Source organism: Dipodomys ordii, unplaced genomic scaffold (genome assembly GCF_000151885.1).
Source record: "Dipodomys ordii isolate 6190 unplaced genomic scaffold, Dord_2.0 Scaffold86, whole genome shotgun sequence".
Taxonomy (NCBI): Eukaryota; Metazoa; Chordata; class Mammalia; order Rodentia; family Heteromyidae; genus Dipodomys; species Dipodomys ordii.
The window spans coordinates 2,842,880-2,861,518 of record NW_012267302.1 but is presented as its reverse complement, the minus strand read 5'-3'; the positions used below and the strand labels follow the sequence as shown (position 1 = coordinate 2,861,518).

Genomic DNA, 18,639 nt, shown 5'->3' with positions numbered 1-18,639 from the left:
CGAGGATTTTTCTCAGGGGATGGTTTGTCAGAGTCCACGCGCCCTTCAGCAACACTTCCCAAAAGATATATCTTTGCCCCAGGGTACAACAGGTACTGGCCTCCTTCCAGCTGGAAGGTGAGAGCACCTGGACGCTGCTTGGGACAGGTCTCCACCCGACGCGCCAACCCAGCCAGGGTGGCCGCGCACGTGGCGCCCCTCGCAGACTCGGCTCCCTGGCAGGCTGCTGTGATTGGTCAAGAGCTGCCAGAGCCCGAGCTGCATTGGAAGAGGAGACGACTGGGCAAAACTGAAAGGCGCCAAGGCGAGATCGTGGCCATGCCGGCAACGCTGCAGGTCCCGCGTTTTTGGTCCCAAGTAGGCAGAGGGGCACCATCCAGCGTCGGGGCTGCGTAACCCCACCTGGCCCTGACTTGCTGCAAGCGTCTTTACCCTCCTCCCCACGTCGCGCAGCGCTCACCTCAGCGCTGGCGGCGCCTCCACCTTCAGCTTTTTGGGCTTCGGTTCTTCCTCAGAAGCTGCCATCTTCACACTCCCGCCCGACTTTGGCTCAATCACGGGCTCCGCCCCTTGACTTTATTGCTCCGCCCTCCCGCACGCGCGCACCGCCTTCTTTCCCATAAGCCCCGCCCCTCTGTGCCCTGCCCATTACACAACTCTACTCCACAACCATTGGTTCTACCGTTTGCCTGCACAGCTATTGTCCCGCCCCCTCATGAACACGCCTCACTGTAAGGGACCCCTTAATAAGTTAGGCGGTGGAGGAGCGCCTGTATGCAGATAGTGCGGGATTCCTTATTCTTCTAGGTGCCGGATGATGTCGAAGATTTGGATCGTTCAGTTTCAAGGAGCATCTTCCCCCTTATTCAATGTCTTTCTACTTAATCTTTCTAGTACTGTCAACCTGATCGGTGTTTTTAAGGCTGTCAATCAGGCAGTTTTCTGGACACTCCTAAGTGAGGGGTCCTCGCCGCTTTCTCTGCTGCCTCAGCTTCGGTCCGGAGAGGACCCGGCGCCGAATCACTGACTCTCCTAGGTGTCGGGGTGAGTCTGAGGGGTGTGGGGTCCGCTGACTGAGGACCGCACACAAAATAAAACTGGGGAGTAGGCTTCATGGCTGGAGCTTGGGACTCATCGCGGGCCTTGGGAGCGTTTGCTCCTGTGGGCCTGGGCCGTGCGTTCCCTCACGCCCGGCCTTCCGGGTTCTCATGACAGCTGGGCCGGAAGGGAGCTATGCACCTGCACCGGTGTTCCGAACCGTGGGACTCCAGTAGGTCCTCGTGATCACTGGGATGTCTCGCTGTGCTCCAGCGCGCGGTTACAACAACAACAAAAGGTCTTGTCTCCCCCTCTCCCCCCCCCCTCCGGAACTGGAGAAGTCCCACAAGGCTTCTGCCTTGCAGGACAGACGTCCTGATGGACCTGAGAGACAGGCCTGCTAGAGGATGGCGTCTGGACAAGCGTGGGGGGGGGGGGGGATGAGGAATGTGTTGTAGTTCTTCCAAAGAACTGACTCTAAACTGAGAATGTGGTTTTGCTCGTGAAAGCGTGATGGGTCTGATTGTAGTGGATTTGTTTAAATTCCTGTCTGCATGGGTGAGAAGGTGCTACCATTATTTGATTAGGAGCTCGCAGGAGGAAGGAGGAATTTTGTGGAATTTGAGATCTATCAGATTTAACAGTGATGTAGAATAGAAATAAGGAGAAACACGTGTGTGTGTGTGTGTGTGTGTGTGTGTTGAACTCAGGGCCTGGGCGCTGTCCATGCTCAAGACACATTTTGTGGAATTTGAGATCTATCAGATTTAACAGTGATGTAGAATAGAAATAAGGAGAAACACGTGTGTTTTTTTTAAGTTATGATAATTAAGCTATGTGAGAGCTGAAAGAATGACGTTTCATACATTGGGGTAAGAAACACGTGTGGGAAGGGGTGTTTTTGTTTTGGTGCAGATCCTGGGACTTGAACTCAAGGCCAGCGCTCTACCACTTAAACCACACCTCCACCTCCGGTTTTTTAGTAATTACTTAGAAATAAGACTCTCAGAGACCTTTTGGCTCGCCTGGCTTCAGCCCGCAGTCCTCAGATCTCACCTTCCTGAATAGCTAGGATTGCAGGTGTGAAACACCTGTGATCAGCTGTGTGTTTTGTTTTGTAAAACGCTATCGTTGACACAAAATTCTGCCATGATCAAAGAAGGAAGTTGAAATCCGAATAGTTACATCTAATAATTACAAAGTTAATTGGACCATTTGAGAGAACTACTTCTAGTGCTGAATGAGGAAAGACTACATGGCATGAAGTAATAATACTGAAGAGACGAGAAAGTAGTACAAATCTGTGCTCCCACCGTGAGGATTGTTAATCTGAGATCAGCCTCGTATACCTGTGGAGGCCCTATCTTAAAGAGAGTAAAAGAAGTATGTTGGGGCCGGGGGTAGGCAAGTAAACAATGTAAAAAAGATCCTACAAGAGAAGGAAGGGGAAGGAAACTGGACAAAATTACCAAGGATTATTTTAAGGAGTGAGGGGGAGTACATTTCCAGTTGAGATCATAGGAAAAGTGGAGCCATTGAGGTGAATGATATATTGTCTGAAACTTAACTTCTCCTAACTAAAAAAAACAAAAGCTGTCTTGACAAGCTTAGTTCATCTTATAAAATCTTAAAGTTTTTTTTAACGTTTCTAACCATTCAACTTAATATGCTATTAAAGTATTTAAAGAATATGTTCAATATCTCAATTCACTGAGTAGCAAATAGTATTGTAGAGAAGAGGAAATCTACCTGTACAGTTAACCTTCCCTGTTACAGAGAGGAAAAAAAAATAGAAGCCATTCCTACACACCCCTCACCAATCTCCCACCCACTTAATTCCCTACCCTAACAGACAAATATAAAAAATTTCTCTTCCCCTCTCCTTCTCCCTCTCCTTCTCCCTGTCCCTGTCCCTCCCTCCCTGCCCCCCTATCTCTCTCCCCCTTTCCTTCTTTCCCCATACTGGGACCCCAGGGACTGGCACTTGCTAGGCAACCATTCTGCTTGAGATGCCCCCCAGCCCTAACCATCTTCCCCTCTGTTTGAAGAGGAAAATATGTCCCTTCTTCAATTCCTTTCTTAGTCTCCCTCTTTCTTTTTCTTCTTTGCTCTTATATCAGCTTTCTCTGGCCTCTTTGTGCCTTCCTTTCAGCATTTATAAATGTCTTTTTTTTTTTTTCTGGTTGTGGGGCTTGAACTCTGGGCTTGGGCGCTGCCCCTGCACTCTTCAGGCGAGCGCTCTACCACTTGAGCCACAGCACCACTTCCGGTTTTCTAGTGGTTTATTGGAGATAAGAGTCTCATGGACTTTCCTGCCTGGGCTGGCTTTGAACTGTGATCCTCAGATCTCAGCCTCCTTAGTAGCTAGGATTACAGGCGTGAGCCACCAGCACCCGGCTAAAATGTCTTTTTGTTAGGAATTGTTCCATTTAATTTCTTTTCATCTCCTTTCCAGCTAGCCTTGACTCTACTTATTTCTGGTTGTTTGTTTTTGGTTTTTTTCTACTTGTGACTTACTTCCCAGTCCACTGTCATGTCTTGTTTCCTGCATCCTAATAAACTACCACTGAAAGTGCCTTTACCTGTTATCACCAGTGTCCGCTGTCACCAGTGTCCGCTGTTTGGTTAAACTATGCATTTTTAATATGCACAAATGTGCTTCCTATAATAAAGAAAACTATATTCTTTTTATGTATAAAACACAAAGAAATTTAGAGTATGTAAATACATACACAGTGTATTGCCATATTAGTTTTTTGGGGATATATTAATTAATTTGATTTAATTTCCGCATTTTATTCATAATTGTATAACTTTGTACATCATATATACATGCAACTATAGTGTTCCTTTTTTTTTTTTTTGGTGGGCCATGGGGCCTGAACTCTGGGCCTAGATGCTGTCCCTCAGCTCTTGAGCCACAATGCCATTTCCGGCTTTTTTCTGCTTATGTGGTGCTGAGGAATTGAACCCAGGGCCTCATACATGCAAGGCAAGCACTCTACCACTGAGCCAACTTCCCAGCCCTCCATTTATAATTTTTTAAAATAATTATTTTTTAAAGTTTTGGATGAAGGTGTTTGACTGGCAGTGTTCTAAAAAGGTCCTCAAGCTGTAATCTCAACAGTGGGGAGGCAGAGGCAAGAGGACCATTCAAGATCAGCCTGGCCTACATATTGAGACTGTCTCAAAAATAAAAAAAGTAAAAGAACACTTTTTAGACACATTCCGAGGATGTTTTGACTACTGTAATTGCATTGTTTATGAAACATTAGGATCAGTGTATAATGTTTAGTAAAAGAATCCATGATGTATTTAATCAGTAGTTAAAGCTATGGTGAAACTGTCTTGGGGGGTGGGGGGGAATCTGTTTTGTAACTCAAAAAACTCACAGGAGCTGTGTCCTGATAGGTCTTACATGTAGTCCTAGTTACTTAGGAGGCTGAGATCCAAGGATTGCAGTTCGCAGCCAGCCTATGGAGAAAAGCTCAAGAGACCTCTTCTTAATCTGTAGTTAGGTCCAATAGCATGCACCTGTCATCTTAACGTACATGGGAAGCCAAGATTGTGGTTCCAGGCCAGCCTAGACATAACAAGTCCCTGAGAGTCCATCTCCATGTAGGAAACCTGGACTTAGTGGTACATGCTGGTGATCCCAGCAACAATGGGAAGCCTAATAGAAGGTGTCTCGTGGCACAAGCTGAAGCAGGGAGCTGAGACTATCCTAAAAACAACCAGTGAAAAGCAGGGCATGAGGTATGGATTATTTGTACTGTGCCAAGCCAACCATGTGTAAGGCCCTGAGTTCAAACCTCCATATTTGCCCCCACCCCCCCAAAAAAAAACTGGTTGTGGTGATAGTGTATAACTTTTCTAATTTATATTACTCCATGTGGTATTTATATGTATTAGTCGATTGCTCATTATATCAGAAAAAAATAAGGTCTCTTTTCCTATGATAGAAAGTTAAGATGGATTTTAAAGCTAAGCATTGTTGAGAGCTGCAAGTGTTACTCTTTCATCTCAACACTAAGGATAACAACAATAAATCCAGTGGGCTGGTTTAACTTATTATATTCCTCTGAAAGTTGAACTGCTGCCAATAAAAACAACTTTGGTGGAAACTTTCCTGGAAATAATTTTTCTACCAGCTAGAAAGGATGAAAAAGAGCTCAGGCTCTAAAATAAGGGAACTGTCCCAAGTTACTTGCTTCAAGAACAAGCAACTCTTTCAGGGTATATTATGGCCATAGAAATACATGAACTCTATTTGTAATAGGGTGAATGGTTGAGATAAACTATATAAAGTCTTTTAAATATATAATTTCTACTCTACTTCATTAAACTTTTATATAAGTTGTTAGATTTGGTTTGCAAGTATCTTCTCAAGGAATTTATATTGGGAGGAAGGTAGATTGGTGGATTGTGGGTTTGGCTTGGGTTATTGGCTTGGGTTTGGCTGGTCTTGAATTCATGATCCTCTTGTCTAATCCTCTTGAGTTCTAGGGTTACAAGCTTGCAGCATCATTCAGGCTTTTTTTTTTTCAAGTTTTGGGGTTTCAACTCAGCCTTGCCCTTGCTAGATAGATGCTCATCACTTGTGTCCCTAGCCCTTCAGGTATCACTTTTTTCCCCCCCTGAGCAGGTGTGGACTGTGATCCTATTTGTGCTTTCCATATAGCAAGATGATAACTGTGCACCACCACATCTATCTTTTTATGGGTTGAGAGGAGAATCTCACTAACTTGTTGCCCAGGCTGGCCTTGAACCATGGTTCTCTCCATCCTGGCCTCACAAATGACTAGGATAAAAGGAACCGATACAAATATACGTACTGAGGTGTAGTAAATTTACTCTTCTTTCTCCACAGAAAATGATCCACAGTCTCTTTCTCATAAATTGTTCTGGAGACATATTTCTAGAGAAGCATTGGAAAAGTGTTGTGAGCCAGTCTGTGTGTGATTATTTCTTTGAAGCTCAAGAGAAAGCTGCTGATGTTGAAAATGTACCACCTGTCATTTCAACACCTCACCACTACCTCATCAGTATCTACCGGGATAAGCTCTTCTTTGTGTCTGTCATCCAGACTGAAGTGCCACCTCTCTTTGTAATTGAGTTCCTACATCGAGTTGCTGACACTTTTCAGGTTTGTTTTCATGAAACTTTTATAACTTAAATTACCTGGGTCAGTTGGAGGGAGACACATAATCATTTGTAATTTCCAATTTTTAATGTGTACTGTTTGTCTCTGTCTCTTTTCTGTTTTACATATTTCTAACATCTTAAAACAGTGACTTATGCTTACAGGAAATTTCAGAACCATTTCTAGGAAGCCTTTCTGTATACTTTTTGTTGTTCAGTGTTATAAATATTTTGTTAGGACTACTTTGGTGAGTGTTCGGAGGCTGCAATTAAGGATAATGTCGTCATAGTATATGAGCTATTGGAAGAAATGTTAGACAATGGATTTCCTCTGGCTACTGAATCTAACATTTTGAAAGAACTGATTAAACCACCAACAATTCTGCGTTCTGTCGTCAACTCTATTACAGGTATGAAAGTTGGACACAGTTTACTGGGAACCAAACAACTAAAATTTTATTGTTGCTTAGGGTCTAACATACTACAAGGTGATCTGATTTGACCAAAATTTAAATTAGTGGCAATGTTAAAATGATATGTTCTTTAAATTATGAATTTTATTTTTACCAAAAAAGGCTAGGCTGCAGCTCAATGATAGGTAGAATACCTAGCATTCACGAAGCCCTGAGCTTTTATCCTCAGTCCTGAGAGAGGTGTCAGGGGTGGGGGTGGGGGGAAGGTAGAATGAAGAGAAGGGAAGAAGGAAAGAAGGGAACGGAAAAAATAAGAAGAAATGAGCCCATTTGTGGTATCTCAATCAAGCAAACTTCCAATTGGGTTTTGTTCTTGAGTATAATGAAAAGTTAAATATATCAAGTATATCCAAATGAAAATACTCTTAAATTTTTGTGTCCACTATATTGTCTATCTTTGTAAATCTATCATCTTCAATTTATTGACCTAAAAATGGGATGAAAAAGACATACCAAAAAGTAAATCATTCAGCAACTTTTTTTTTTTTTTGGTCGGTCATGGGGCTTGAACTCTGGGCTTGAGCACTGTCTCTGTGCTCTTCAGCTCAAGGCGAGTGTTCTACCGCTTGAGCCACAGTACCACTTCCGGTTTTCTAGTGGTTTACTGGAGATAAGTCTCACGGACTTTCCTGCCCGGGCTGGCTTTGAACCTTGATCCTCCGGAGTAGCTAGGATTACAGGCCTGAGCCACTTGCGCCCAGCTCATTCAGCAACTTTTTTGTAATATTTTGTGAAAGCTGAGTTTTAGGAGAACTCAGAAGTTTTAGGTAAATTCAAAGGCACATAAAGTATCCGTGCTGTTAAAACTAATACTTTAGATGAGAGGCAGAAAAAAGTTTAAATGCTTAATTAGCAGTTTAATATTTTAAAAAGCAATTCCATACTTCATAGACAATGCAGGGTAATATTGGAAAGTATATATAATACTAACTGGGGGGAAAAAACAAAATCAGAAGAAGTTACTTATGGTTTTATGTAAATATATGCGTAAACAAAAGTTCTGATATGTTTAGAGTAGCTGTCACCAGGTAAGGAAATATGTTATCTTTTTAAAAACTTTTTTTGGTGTGTGTGTGTGTGTGTGTGCGCGCACGTGTGTGTGTGTGCGCGCGCGTGTGTGTGTGCGCACGTGTGTGTGTGTGTGTGTGTGTGTGTGTGTCCAGTCCTGGGGCTTGAACTCAGAGCCTAGGCATGTTATCTTTTTAAAAAAAATTTTGCTCTGTGCGTGTGTGTGTGTGTGTGTGTGTGTGTGTGTGTGTGTGTGTCTGAGCTTCTTTGGCTCAAGGCTAACATTCTACCACTTGAGCCACAGCACCACTTCCAACTTTTTCTGTGTATGTGGTAGTGAGGAATCAGCCCAGGGCTTCATGCATACTAGGAAAGCACTCTACCACTAAGCCACATTCCAAGCCTTGTTCTATATTTATTCATTGTCTAAAAGAAAAAGTATTTGTTAGGAAAATGTTACTAAAATATGTAAAAATATTTAGCAACAGAGATTGCTAAGATAACATCTTACGAAGTTCAGAAGACTGGTCCAGTGAAGTACTGACCTGTAGTACTAGTGAGGTGGCTCTTACGTAGGACCTAGAGTCTCAGTAGAATGTAGTAGAATATAGGGTGGAGGAATAAGAGCATTCTTTATAGATGGAACTCTGACAAAAAAAAAAAACAAACTGAATTTTTTTTTTTTTTTTTGCCGGTTGTGGGGGCCTGAACTCTGGGCCTGGGCGCTGTCCCTCAGCTCTTCAGCTCAAGGCTAGCACTCTACCACTTGAGCCATAGTGCCACTTCCGGCTTTTTCTGCTTATGTGGTGCTGAGGAATCGAACCCAGGGCCTCAGGCATGCAAGGCAAGTGCTTTACCACTGAGCCACCTTCCCAGCCCCCAAACTGAATTTTAAAAGTGACATCAGGCCAGGTGTAGGGATTTGTGTCTATAGTCTCAGCTATATGGGAAGCTGAGGCAGGAGGATTACTTGAGCTCAGGAGTTCAAGACTAGCCTAAGCAACATAACAAGACCCCGTCTCAGAGGGTCTTGAATACTAGGCAAACTATTTTCATGGACATGTAGGGGAGGGGAGTCTCTCCTAACCCTTAGTTACTCTTTATCATAAGGCAAATGGGTAAAGAGTGAAGCCTGCCTTTCCATTTTGTGGGAAGATAACATGAGGAAAAGTTTTTTCAAAAATTCTTTTGGAAGTCAACAGGTTGGAGGGACAAACACTACCGCAAGTGAACTACAAAATTGTTAGCCTTGGAATGGTGGTAAATGCCTATAATCTCAGTGCTTTGGAGGGGATGGCAGGAGGGTCTCAAGTTTGAGGCCAGCCAAGAAGTATATACATAGCAAAAAAAGATATATATATAGATATATGCATGTAATGGTTGCAACTGGTTTCTTTTTTTGTTTGTTTTTTTTTGGGGGGGTCCAGTCATGGGGCCTGAACTCTGGGCCTGGGCACTGTCCCTCAGCTCTTCAGCTCAAGGCTAGCGCTCTATCACTTGAGCCACAGCACCACTTCCGGCTTTTTTGTTTTCTGCTTATGTGGTGCTGAGGAATCAAACCCAGGGCCTCATGCATGCAAGGCAAGTGCTGTACCACTGAGCCGCCTTCCCAGCCCTTTTCTTTGTTTTTGTTTTTTGTACAAGTCCTAGGGCTTGAACTCAGAGCCTGGGTGCTATTTAAGCTTTTTTGCTCAAGGCTAGAGCTCTACTACTTGAGCCACACCTCCACTTCCAGTTTTTTGGTAATTAATTGGAGATAACAGTCTTACAGACTTTCTTTTTTTTAATATATATTTTTTATTGTAAAGATACTATACAGAGGAGTGACAGTTAACATGAGTAAGGTAATGAGTACATTTCCTATCGACCATTGTTACCCCCTCCTCTTATAGACTTTCTTGGCCTTGGTTTTGAACCATGATCCTCAGATTTCATTCTCCTGAATAGCTAGGATTACAGATGTGAGACACCAGCACTCAGCTGTACTGTTTTTTGTATGTTGTTTTGGTCCTAGTTTTAATACAAATTCTACTATATGGCTCAGGATTGCCTCAGTCTTAGATTCTTCTATCCTCCTAAGGGCTGACAGGTGTACCAGGCTTTCATCTGTATTTTTGTATATATTTTACTTTATTTAGGCAATATTAGGTTTGAACTGAGGACCTAGGAGTATTCTCCACTTGAGCATGTCCTCTTTTTGCTTTTAGTTTATTTTTCAAGAAAGGTCTTATTCTTTTTTTCATGACCTGCCTCACTCAGACCATGATTTTCTTGCCCCTGCCTCCTGAGTAGCTGAGCTTACAGATAGGAGCCACCATACCCTAACTGTTATTTTGTAATAAAGTCTCAAATAACCCTTTTGCTCAGTCTTGCTTCAAATTTCTATTGTCCCATCTCTGCCCCCAAGTAATCAGGATTACAGACATGTATCACCATATCTAACTCAAGTACAATCCAAAAAAGCTAAAATTATTAGAATAGAAAAATAATAATAAATACTATTTATAGGGGGAAGTATTTAAAGAAATATTCCAAAATGTGTATTTTGGTAAGAAAACAGGTTTGTTAAATCTAAGCGCTTCTTTTCTCTCTCATTTTCATGGCTCAACATGTACTAGTTTTGCATTGGAAATGTAAATTAACCAAAATATTAAGTCCTAGTTCAAGTATGTGTATTTTAGATAATGAAACATATTATTTACCAGGAAATTAGCTAGATATTGAATACTAGCTATATTGAAGCCAAATGAGTACACTGACCTTTAATGAGAAAAGCTAAAATTATGTCCCTTTTTTCATTACTCCACTGAGGTCTTCTTGGCAGCATTTTATGTAGAATTCTACTTAATACCAAGAGCCAAGCACTCTCTGTTCTCAGTGGAGACATTTTTCATAGAAAGTTTTAAAACAGCCAACCTTTGTTTTTGTTTTGTTTTGTTTTTTAAAGTCACTGGCAGCCGAATGAGATGCTATTGTTGAGCCACTAGAATTAGCTTAGGTTACAGCTAATAAGAAACAGAAGATAAGTAAATGCACTTATACTGGTTTGGCAGGTAAACAGGAGTACATGGCCTGTTTCTGCCTCTAGAAATTTGATCATGTTGGTATGGTTATGTCTCCAACAATTCTAGAGACTATCTGTAACTTTAATGAGGAAAAGTCCAAACATTGAAGAAGCAACTAAAGCATTCCTTTTTTCTTCCCCCTGATAAGAGCTTTTCTGATGGCCATACTACACATCAGCTTTACTTTCTTCTTTTCCAAATTCTAGGCAGTAGTAATGTTGGGGACACACTCCCCACCGGGCAGCTTTCCAATATCCCATGGCGCCGGGCTGGAGTAAAGTACACAAACAACGAAGCCTATTTTGACGTCGTGGAAGAAATAGATGCAATTATAGATAAATCAGGTAATTGTGCGCATGTCGTCTTATGGAGGAAGAAGAAACAGTTCAACTGACAACTGAAGAGAAAATTGAAATCCCTTGGCAGTGTAGTTTCAGTGGCTCGGCATTCATTTCTAATGATTTTTAAATCTATTTATTTTGCCCAGATGTTACATATAATTATCATAACTACTAGTTGAGATCTGCCAAACATTTGTAAATTGGAACTTGAGATGCCTTACTTAAAGCCAGTTATTTCCCTCTATATCTCTGCCTCTTGCTGTGTATTCACTCTGAAAGTTATGTATAATTACCATACTTTTCCTACTATATTGCATGCTTATTTCTAGTGAAGGCCGCTTCTGTTTTTTGGTAGCACTAGAGTTTGAACTTAGAGTTTCATACTTATGGACAGAAACTCTACCATTTGATTTACACCTTCAGCCTGTTTTAGTCTTACTTTTGAGATTGGGTTTCATTTATTTGTCCCAGCCAGCCTAGACCAAGATCACACTTCCCATAGTAACCAGAATTACAGACACACACCACCACACCATTTTTTTATTGAGAGGGGAAGATTTTTTTAACTTGGGCTGGCCTGGAATATAATCCTCTTGTCTCAGGCTCCTGTGTAGGTCGGATAACAGGTACAAGCCATATTACAACACTCTTGGTAAACTTTTTGCCCAAGCTGCCTTGAATTGTGATTGCCCTCAGTTTCCCAAGTAGCTAAGATTACAGGTTTAAGATACCAGGTTTGAACTCAGGGCCTTGGTTTAAGATACAGGTTTGAACTTCGGGCCTTGGGCTTGCCTGACTTGCTTGCTTAGCTTACTTGCTTAGATAATGTTCTACCATTTGAGCCACATGTCAAGCCCTGCTTTTTGCTGGTTATTTTGGAGATGAAGCTTTGTGAACTTTTCGCTAGCTTTGAACCACAATTATCTGAATATCAGCCTTCTAAGTAATTAGGATTACAAAAATAAGCTATGAAAGCCTAGCCCCCTGTTTTAAGAAAGAATCATAAAATATCTTATTAAAACATCTTCTTCACATCTTCACATTTTATACATAAGAAAGCTGAGGGGCTGGAAAGGTGGCTCAGTGGTAGAGCGCTTGCCTTGCATGCATGCGCCCCTGGGTTCGATTCCTCAGCAACACATAAGCAAAAAGAAAAAAGCCGGAAGTGGCACTGTGGCTCAAGTGGTAGAGCGCTAGCCTTGAGCTGAAGAGCTGAGGGACAGCACCCAGGCCCAGAGTTCAGGCCCCACAACTGGACCCAAAAAAAAAAAAAAGAAAGCTGAGGCTCACAAGGATTAAGTGACCTGCTTAAGTTCTCAGTTAGTTGATACATGGTGATGATTTATTATGAATTAAGCTAATATTTTGTCTTAAGTAAAAGCCAGGCCCATTGTAACATTCCAGCTTATAGAATAATGGATCATAACTCCTATTTCTTAAAAACTAACCATTAGCGTAATCCATTTCATAAGCAACCATCATATTATTTTTAAAAAACTAGTAGTTTCAGTGTTATTTCTATAAAGAAGACAAGTTTGATTTTCATAGAATTATATTTCAACCTCTCAGCTATCTGAACTGGACTAATGGATTCTCTGTCCACTGACCTATTAGTAGAGGTATAAAGAACACTCAGGGTGTATCTGTTACTCTGAATACAGTGTAAGCTCTAGGATAATACCCCTTGTTATCTCTTTAGGATCTACAGTGTTTGCAGAAATTCAGGGGGTCATTGATGCTTGCATTAAGCTATCTGGAATGCCTGATCTCTCTCTCTCTTTCATGGTAGGTTTTGTTCTCCTGTTTTATTGATATTTCTATATCTAACATATGATATACTAAATAAAATAACCTCTGAGATAAGATTATAACTTAGATCACAAAGGATTATCTCAGAAATACTAATGTCTAGCATAGCCTCCCAAAGCAGTACCTCATACAATGTGCCTAGTCTTTATGGAAAAGTTTTGCTTAAGAGTGCTAGCACTGAGTGGTAGAGTGCTTGCCTCGCATGCATGAATCCCCTGGGTTTGATTATATGTGGTATAAGCAGAAAAAGCCTAGCTGGTGCTGTGGCTCAAGTGGTAGAGTGCTAGCCTTGAGCTGAAGAGCTGAGGGACAGTGTCCAGACCCAGAGTTCAGGCCCTACAACCCAACAACAACAAAATAAGAGTGCTAGCAGTGGCTTTAAATTGGCTTGCTGGCTTCTGTAAATCCCTGATGTCACTTTCACTGTAATTACTTGCTTTGCTTATATGGGAGGACATTTGTGTTTCCTATCATTTTAGACCCAGTATAACACACTGCTGAAAATAGTTTAAGAAAATGTAGTTTTGGTGGTGTGGTGTCTTTGTTAGTTTCTGACTTTAAACTTAAGCTACGGAATGCAAATAATATTTCTTGCCTTTGCTCCCCATACTTACTAAATTTCAAATAATAGTTATGTAAAATACGTGCAAGCTTTAAAGCATTGTGAAACTTTATGCTGTTACAATGTGATATTAATAAACATGTGTCTAGTTGCTTTTTCCTTAAGGAGCACATTAATTTCTCCTAATACCTGATCAGTGTGGCCATACTCATTATTTTCTATGAATGTAGTTGTCTTTTGTATTTCTGACAGAACCCAAGGCTTCTGGATGATGTCAGCTTCCACCCGTGCATTCGGTTTAAACGTTGGGAATCTGAAAGAGTTTTGTCATTTATTCCTCCAGATGGAAATTTCCGACTCATATCGTATCGTGTCAGCTCACAAAAGTATGTTGATGCATTAGGCAGAATCTGCCTTTGCCCTTTTCCCTTATTCTGATAGTTTTGTACTTGAGTTTAACCATGGCTTACCTGGAGATCTAGTGAGAACTGGTGAAAAATACGTGCTGAAAATAATCAGTTACTTAGAATCTCATAGTGTGGAGTATGTAGTTAAAAGTGTCTTTGACAATGCTTACATACCATGCATCTGGTATCTTATTTCATGGTGAAATACCATGAATCTGGTACCTTAATCTTTTACTATGGTCTATGGATTTTGTGGCTAACAGGAGACAGGCCTATCCTAGGACATTTCCTTAAATTATCCACTTCAAGACACTCTTCTCTGCACTAAATTTTGGAGGTTTTTGTTTGGGGCTTGAATTTAGGGCCTCAGAACTGTCCCTGAGCTTCTTTGCTCAAGGTTAATGCTCTACCACTTGAGCCATAGCTCTACTTTCAGGTTTTTGGTGGTTAATTGGAGATAAGAGTCTCACGGACATTCCATGCACAAGCTGTCTTTGAACTGTGATCTTCAGATCTCAGCCTTCTGAGTAACTAGGATTAAAGATAAAAGCTACCCACATCTATCACTTTTGTTTCTGAGACAGGGTCTCAGTATGTAATCCAAGCTAGCCTTCAACTTGTCATATACCATAGGCTAGCTTTTAACTCTAGATCTTACAGTGTCCACCTCCCAAGTCCTGGAATTACAGTAATAAGCTACAACTGGCTTATATTGAGGTTTGTTTTTTATTTTGCTTTGCATTGAGGTTTAAACTCAGGTTCTTGTGCCTACTAGACAAGTAATCTACCAATGGAACCATGCCTAGTCTATTTTCCTTTAGTTATTTTTCAGGTAGGGTCAGTTATTTTTGTTCAAGACAGCTTCAGACCAGGATCCTCCTAGTTAGACCTCTCAAGTAAATGGGATTACTGGGTGACTCAACCCCAATTTATTCTTTGAGATAAGGCCTCTAACATTTTACCACAGCAGACCTGAAACCATAATCCTATCTCTTCCTCCCAAGTAGGTAGGATTACAGGTGTGAGCTGCCATACCCAGCAACCCAGATTGTCTACTGTGACTAAACTAGAATTTTTATTCTTGTTGCAATGAATTCTTGTAGTTCCTAACTCACTGGTACCAGATATTTTGTTATACTCAACTGTCCCCTGTGCAAATACTGAATCTTTAGTTCTAGAGGTTTAGAACACTTCATAGAGTTGGCAGTAGCACAGGATATTCAGGGCTGTTTGCAGACCACCTTGGCAGATGTTTCATGTCATTCATGGTGTATATATGTGCTTTTGTGTCTTTCTCTTTGTTTCTAGTCTAGTGGCAATACCAGTGTATGTGAAACATAGTATCAGCTTTAAGGAGAACAGTTCCTGTGGCAGATTTGATATAACAATTGGACCAAAGCAGAATATGGGGAAAACTATTGAAGGAATCACAGTGACGGTTCACATGCCAAAAGTTGTGCTGAATATGAACCTGACACCAACACAAGGCAGCTATACATTTGATCCAGTCACCAAGGTACAGCCACTTCAAATCAAGAGTGAGCAAGTGTTTCTGTAATCTATTTTCAGATTAGGAGGAGGAGAGGTTGTTGTTACGGTTTTTGAGGGGTTTATGGAGTTAGTGTTTTAAAGTAAAGCTCCTCTAAACCCCATGAGCAGACTACTCTGCTGTGTGTGGACTTAGAAGAAATCCTGTTGAGTAGATGAACAGAAGACCCACTTAACAGATGAATTAAGAGTGGGTCTTAACTCATCTGTTAAAATCCAGCCACTCCAGTTAAAAGGCAAGGCTAGGGAGTTCATGTGTAATACTCATAAGGCTCTGAGATCCATTTCCTGCACTGCAAAAATTAGTGAGTAAAAAAGCTTTATGAAAATGTGGATACAGAAAATATAATTTAAATTACTAGATTCCTATAGATACTCATTATTGTAACTTGATCCTTTTTTATTTATTTGTTTGTCTGTTTATTTAGTCAGTCATGAGGCTTGAACTCTGGGCCTAAGCACTGTCCCTCAGCTCCCTCAGCTCTTCAGCTCAAGGCTAGCGCTTTACCTCTTGAGCCACAGCGCCACTTCCAGTTTTCTGGTGGTTAATTGGAGATAAGAGTGTCACAACTTTCCTACCCAGGCTGGCTTTGAACCATGATCCTCAGATCTCAGCCTCCTGAGTAGCTAGGATTATAGGCATGTTAAACATGTCATTTCAGTACTCTTCCACAGGGATAATGGTTAGGAGAGCTGGTTCCTCACCCTTACACTTGCCTCTAACAGAAAGCTTTCAAATAACTACAAAAGAAGATTTTTCTCTTAGCTTCCTACTTGGTGGGAAGTATTGAGAAGTCTGATAAAAGCATATTTTTAAATAATCATAAAATGTTCTCTAGTTTCCAAGACACTATTTCACTTTGTATAAAGTGCATAGTGTCTTTGAATCTTGTCTTTAACAAATGGTTCAGATTTTGATTTTATATCTTTTTAAGGTACTAACATGGGATGTGGGGAAAATTACACCACAAAAGCTCCCAAGTCTTAAAGGACTGGTAAATTTACAGTCTGGAGCACCCAAGCCAGAAGAGAATCCAAGCCTCAACATACAGTTCAAGATCCAGCAACTTGCTATTTCAGGTAAGGATAATCTGATGTTGAAGGATAATTGAGCTTTGGAGTTTGGGAGTTTTTGTTATAGAGTACTGATGTTTAAATTCAGGGCCTCACACTTGGTAGGCAGGTGCTCTAGGAAGAATAGCTGCCCAGATAACTGAGTTTTGCTGAGCCCAGTTATTAGGACTAACAAATATTACCATCAGGAAAGAGAAACTGTTTGCCTTTTACATGGTGCTAAGGGATACCATGGATTTGGGAGAGACCTTGTTTGACACAACATTTCTTCACCCCCATACTCACTTCATTTACGCACCAAAGAGGGGGATAGTGAGTGATATTCATACGAAATAGAATTAGCCTACATGGACATCTTTTTTTTTTTTTTTTTTTGGTCCGGTCGTGGGGCCTGAACTCTGGGCCTGGGCGCTGTCCCTCAGCTCTTCAGCTCAAGGCTAGAGCTCTACCACTTGAGCCACAGCGCCACTTCCGGCTTTTTTTCTTTTTGCTTATGTGGTGCTGAGGAATCGAACCCAGGGCCTCGTGCATGCAAGGCAAGTGCTCTACCACTGAGCCACCTTCCCAGCCCCTATTTTAATGAAAACATCCCTACAATACAATAATTCATAAATGGTAATAAGGATATTGCTTCTAAATGGTAGAAAAGGCTTGATATTTAGGATTTAGTATTCAGTATTCATTGCTAAATCAATTGTTTTATATGGGGATAGTAATTTGTGTTTCATTATTTTTGACACAGGCTTAAAAGTAAACCGTTTGGACATGTATGGAGAGAAATATAAGCCATTTAAAGGAGTCAAATATGTCACAAAAGCTGGAAAGTTCCAAGTGAGAACATGAGAAAAGGCCAAAATTCCTCAAAATCAGTTTGTTTTCCAAGTGTCATTACAATCTATTACTATTAGGTACCAATTGGGTGGGAATACATATTCTAGTTGAAGCATTTGTCAAGCGACACACCACTAACAAAATTGCTTAGTAACTGATGTAGTGTTCTTAAGGAGCTTTAAGCTAAGGGAAGTTTTCTAATAACTTAGCTGACTTTCTATCTTTTCACTTATGAAGATTTTGGAGATGATTTTTCACACAGAGGGCCACCAGTTGGGTATTGCACACCTGAAACAGTAAAGGCGGAAGGCTACAGTAATGACCTCTGCCACAGCAAGTGAACTGGCTCATCCAGCAAAACTATCACTCTGTTATGTGATGTCAGGTGCAGCCGAATGTTATGCCTTCTGATCTTAGTTATCTCAAATCAGTATCTGTCCTAACAGGAAATTTTCCCCACCCCCAAGAAGTTTACAGAAACTGCCTCTTCAAGTGTTTGCCTTATTCAGCTTTTCACTTGTGCCATTAAGCAAGCACTGTAGCAAAAGCCACTTACACATGGCCTGGCAGGGAGCTGAGCTGCTCCACGCTCCATTCTCACTGTACTTGGTATTATATTTTTTATAAATAAGATTTTTATGTAAAGCTCAGATTTTGATTTACAAGAACATTGCTGCAGTAATATACCATCTCAATTGTGTGCCACTGGTTCAGCTGTTAGAGAGCACAATATTAAAAAAAATCATTTGTATCAAAGGGGCAAGTGCTTTTTAAGGTAATAAAAGGAAACACTATTTCTGCTTTTAGGAAGTTGTTGCAAGCACAAATATTTGCACTTTGAAGCAAATTAAGGCAGTAAAAGAGAAATTTAAGTGAGCCCTTTGCCATTTTCATGTCTTGTAAAACTTTATCCAATAGCCTAAAAGCCTCATGCCCTACAGCAAAGGGAGGAACATGTGTCTGCCTCACTATTGTCAGTGGTTTCTTTTTAATCTTCATCTTTTTTGTTCTTAAGGGGTTGAATTTGCCTGTATCCCTTGTCTTTAGGGACAATTCCTTTCCATATTATGTACTTGCCAAGCCTTCCTCTATTCATACTGTTGTCAGAATGGTCAATGAGTACTTCAGTATTTCTCCTGTACTGAGTACATGGAAGAACATTTATCAATTCTATTGGCTTGGCAGTCACAGCCTACTTATTTTAATCACTAGATATAAAGAAATGAAGGAGGCTGAACATTAAAACACAAGCCTTCTTGTTTATACTTAATACTACTAGTTGTTTTTTTATCTTTATTTCCTTGTGGCTCCATTATTTTCCTTCACTCTTCTACTCTGTCC

General features: G+C 40.9%; 1 protein-coding gene across 2 annotated transcripts; it reads left to right on the top strand.

Annotated features, from left to right (window-relative positions):
• Positions 1-885: 885 nt before the first annotated feature.
• Positions 886-18,171, top strand: Ap3m1 (adaptor-related protein complex 3, mu 1 subunit). 2 transcript variants are annotated; one of them, XM_013025630.1, is made up of 9 exons: positions 886-1,044; positions 5,909-6,184; positions 6,419-6,590; positions 10,933-11,070; positions 12,767-12,852; positions 13,691-13,824; positions 15,154-15,361; positions 16,329-16,473; positions 17,210-18,171. In XM_013025630.1, the coding sequence occupies exons 2-9, from the start codon at positions 5,912-5,914 to the stop codon at positions 17,308-17,310; spliced, it is 1,257 nt and encodes a 418-aa protein (XP_012881084.1). In that variant the 5' UTR covers positions 886-1,044; positions 5,909-5,911; the 3' UTR covers positions 17,311-18,171. The 2 variants fall into 2 exon arrangements, with proteins under 2 accessions (XP_012881084.1, XP_012881085.1); XM_013025631.1 differs by lacking the exon at positions 17,210-18,171 and having other exon boundaries at positions 986-1,044; positions 15,154-15,383; positions 16,329-16,467.
• The last annotated feature ends 468 nt before the right edge of the window (positions 18,172-18,639 follow it).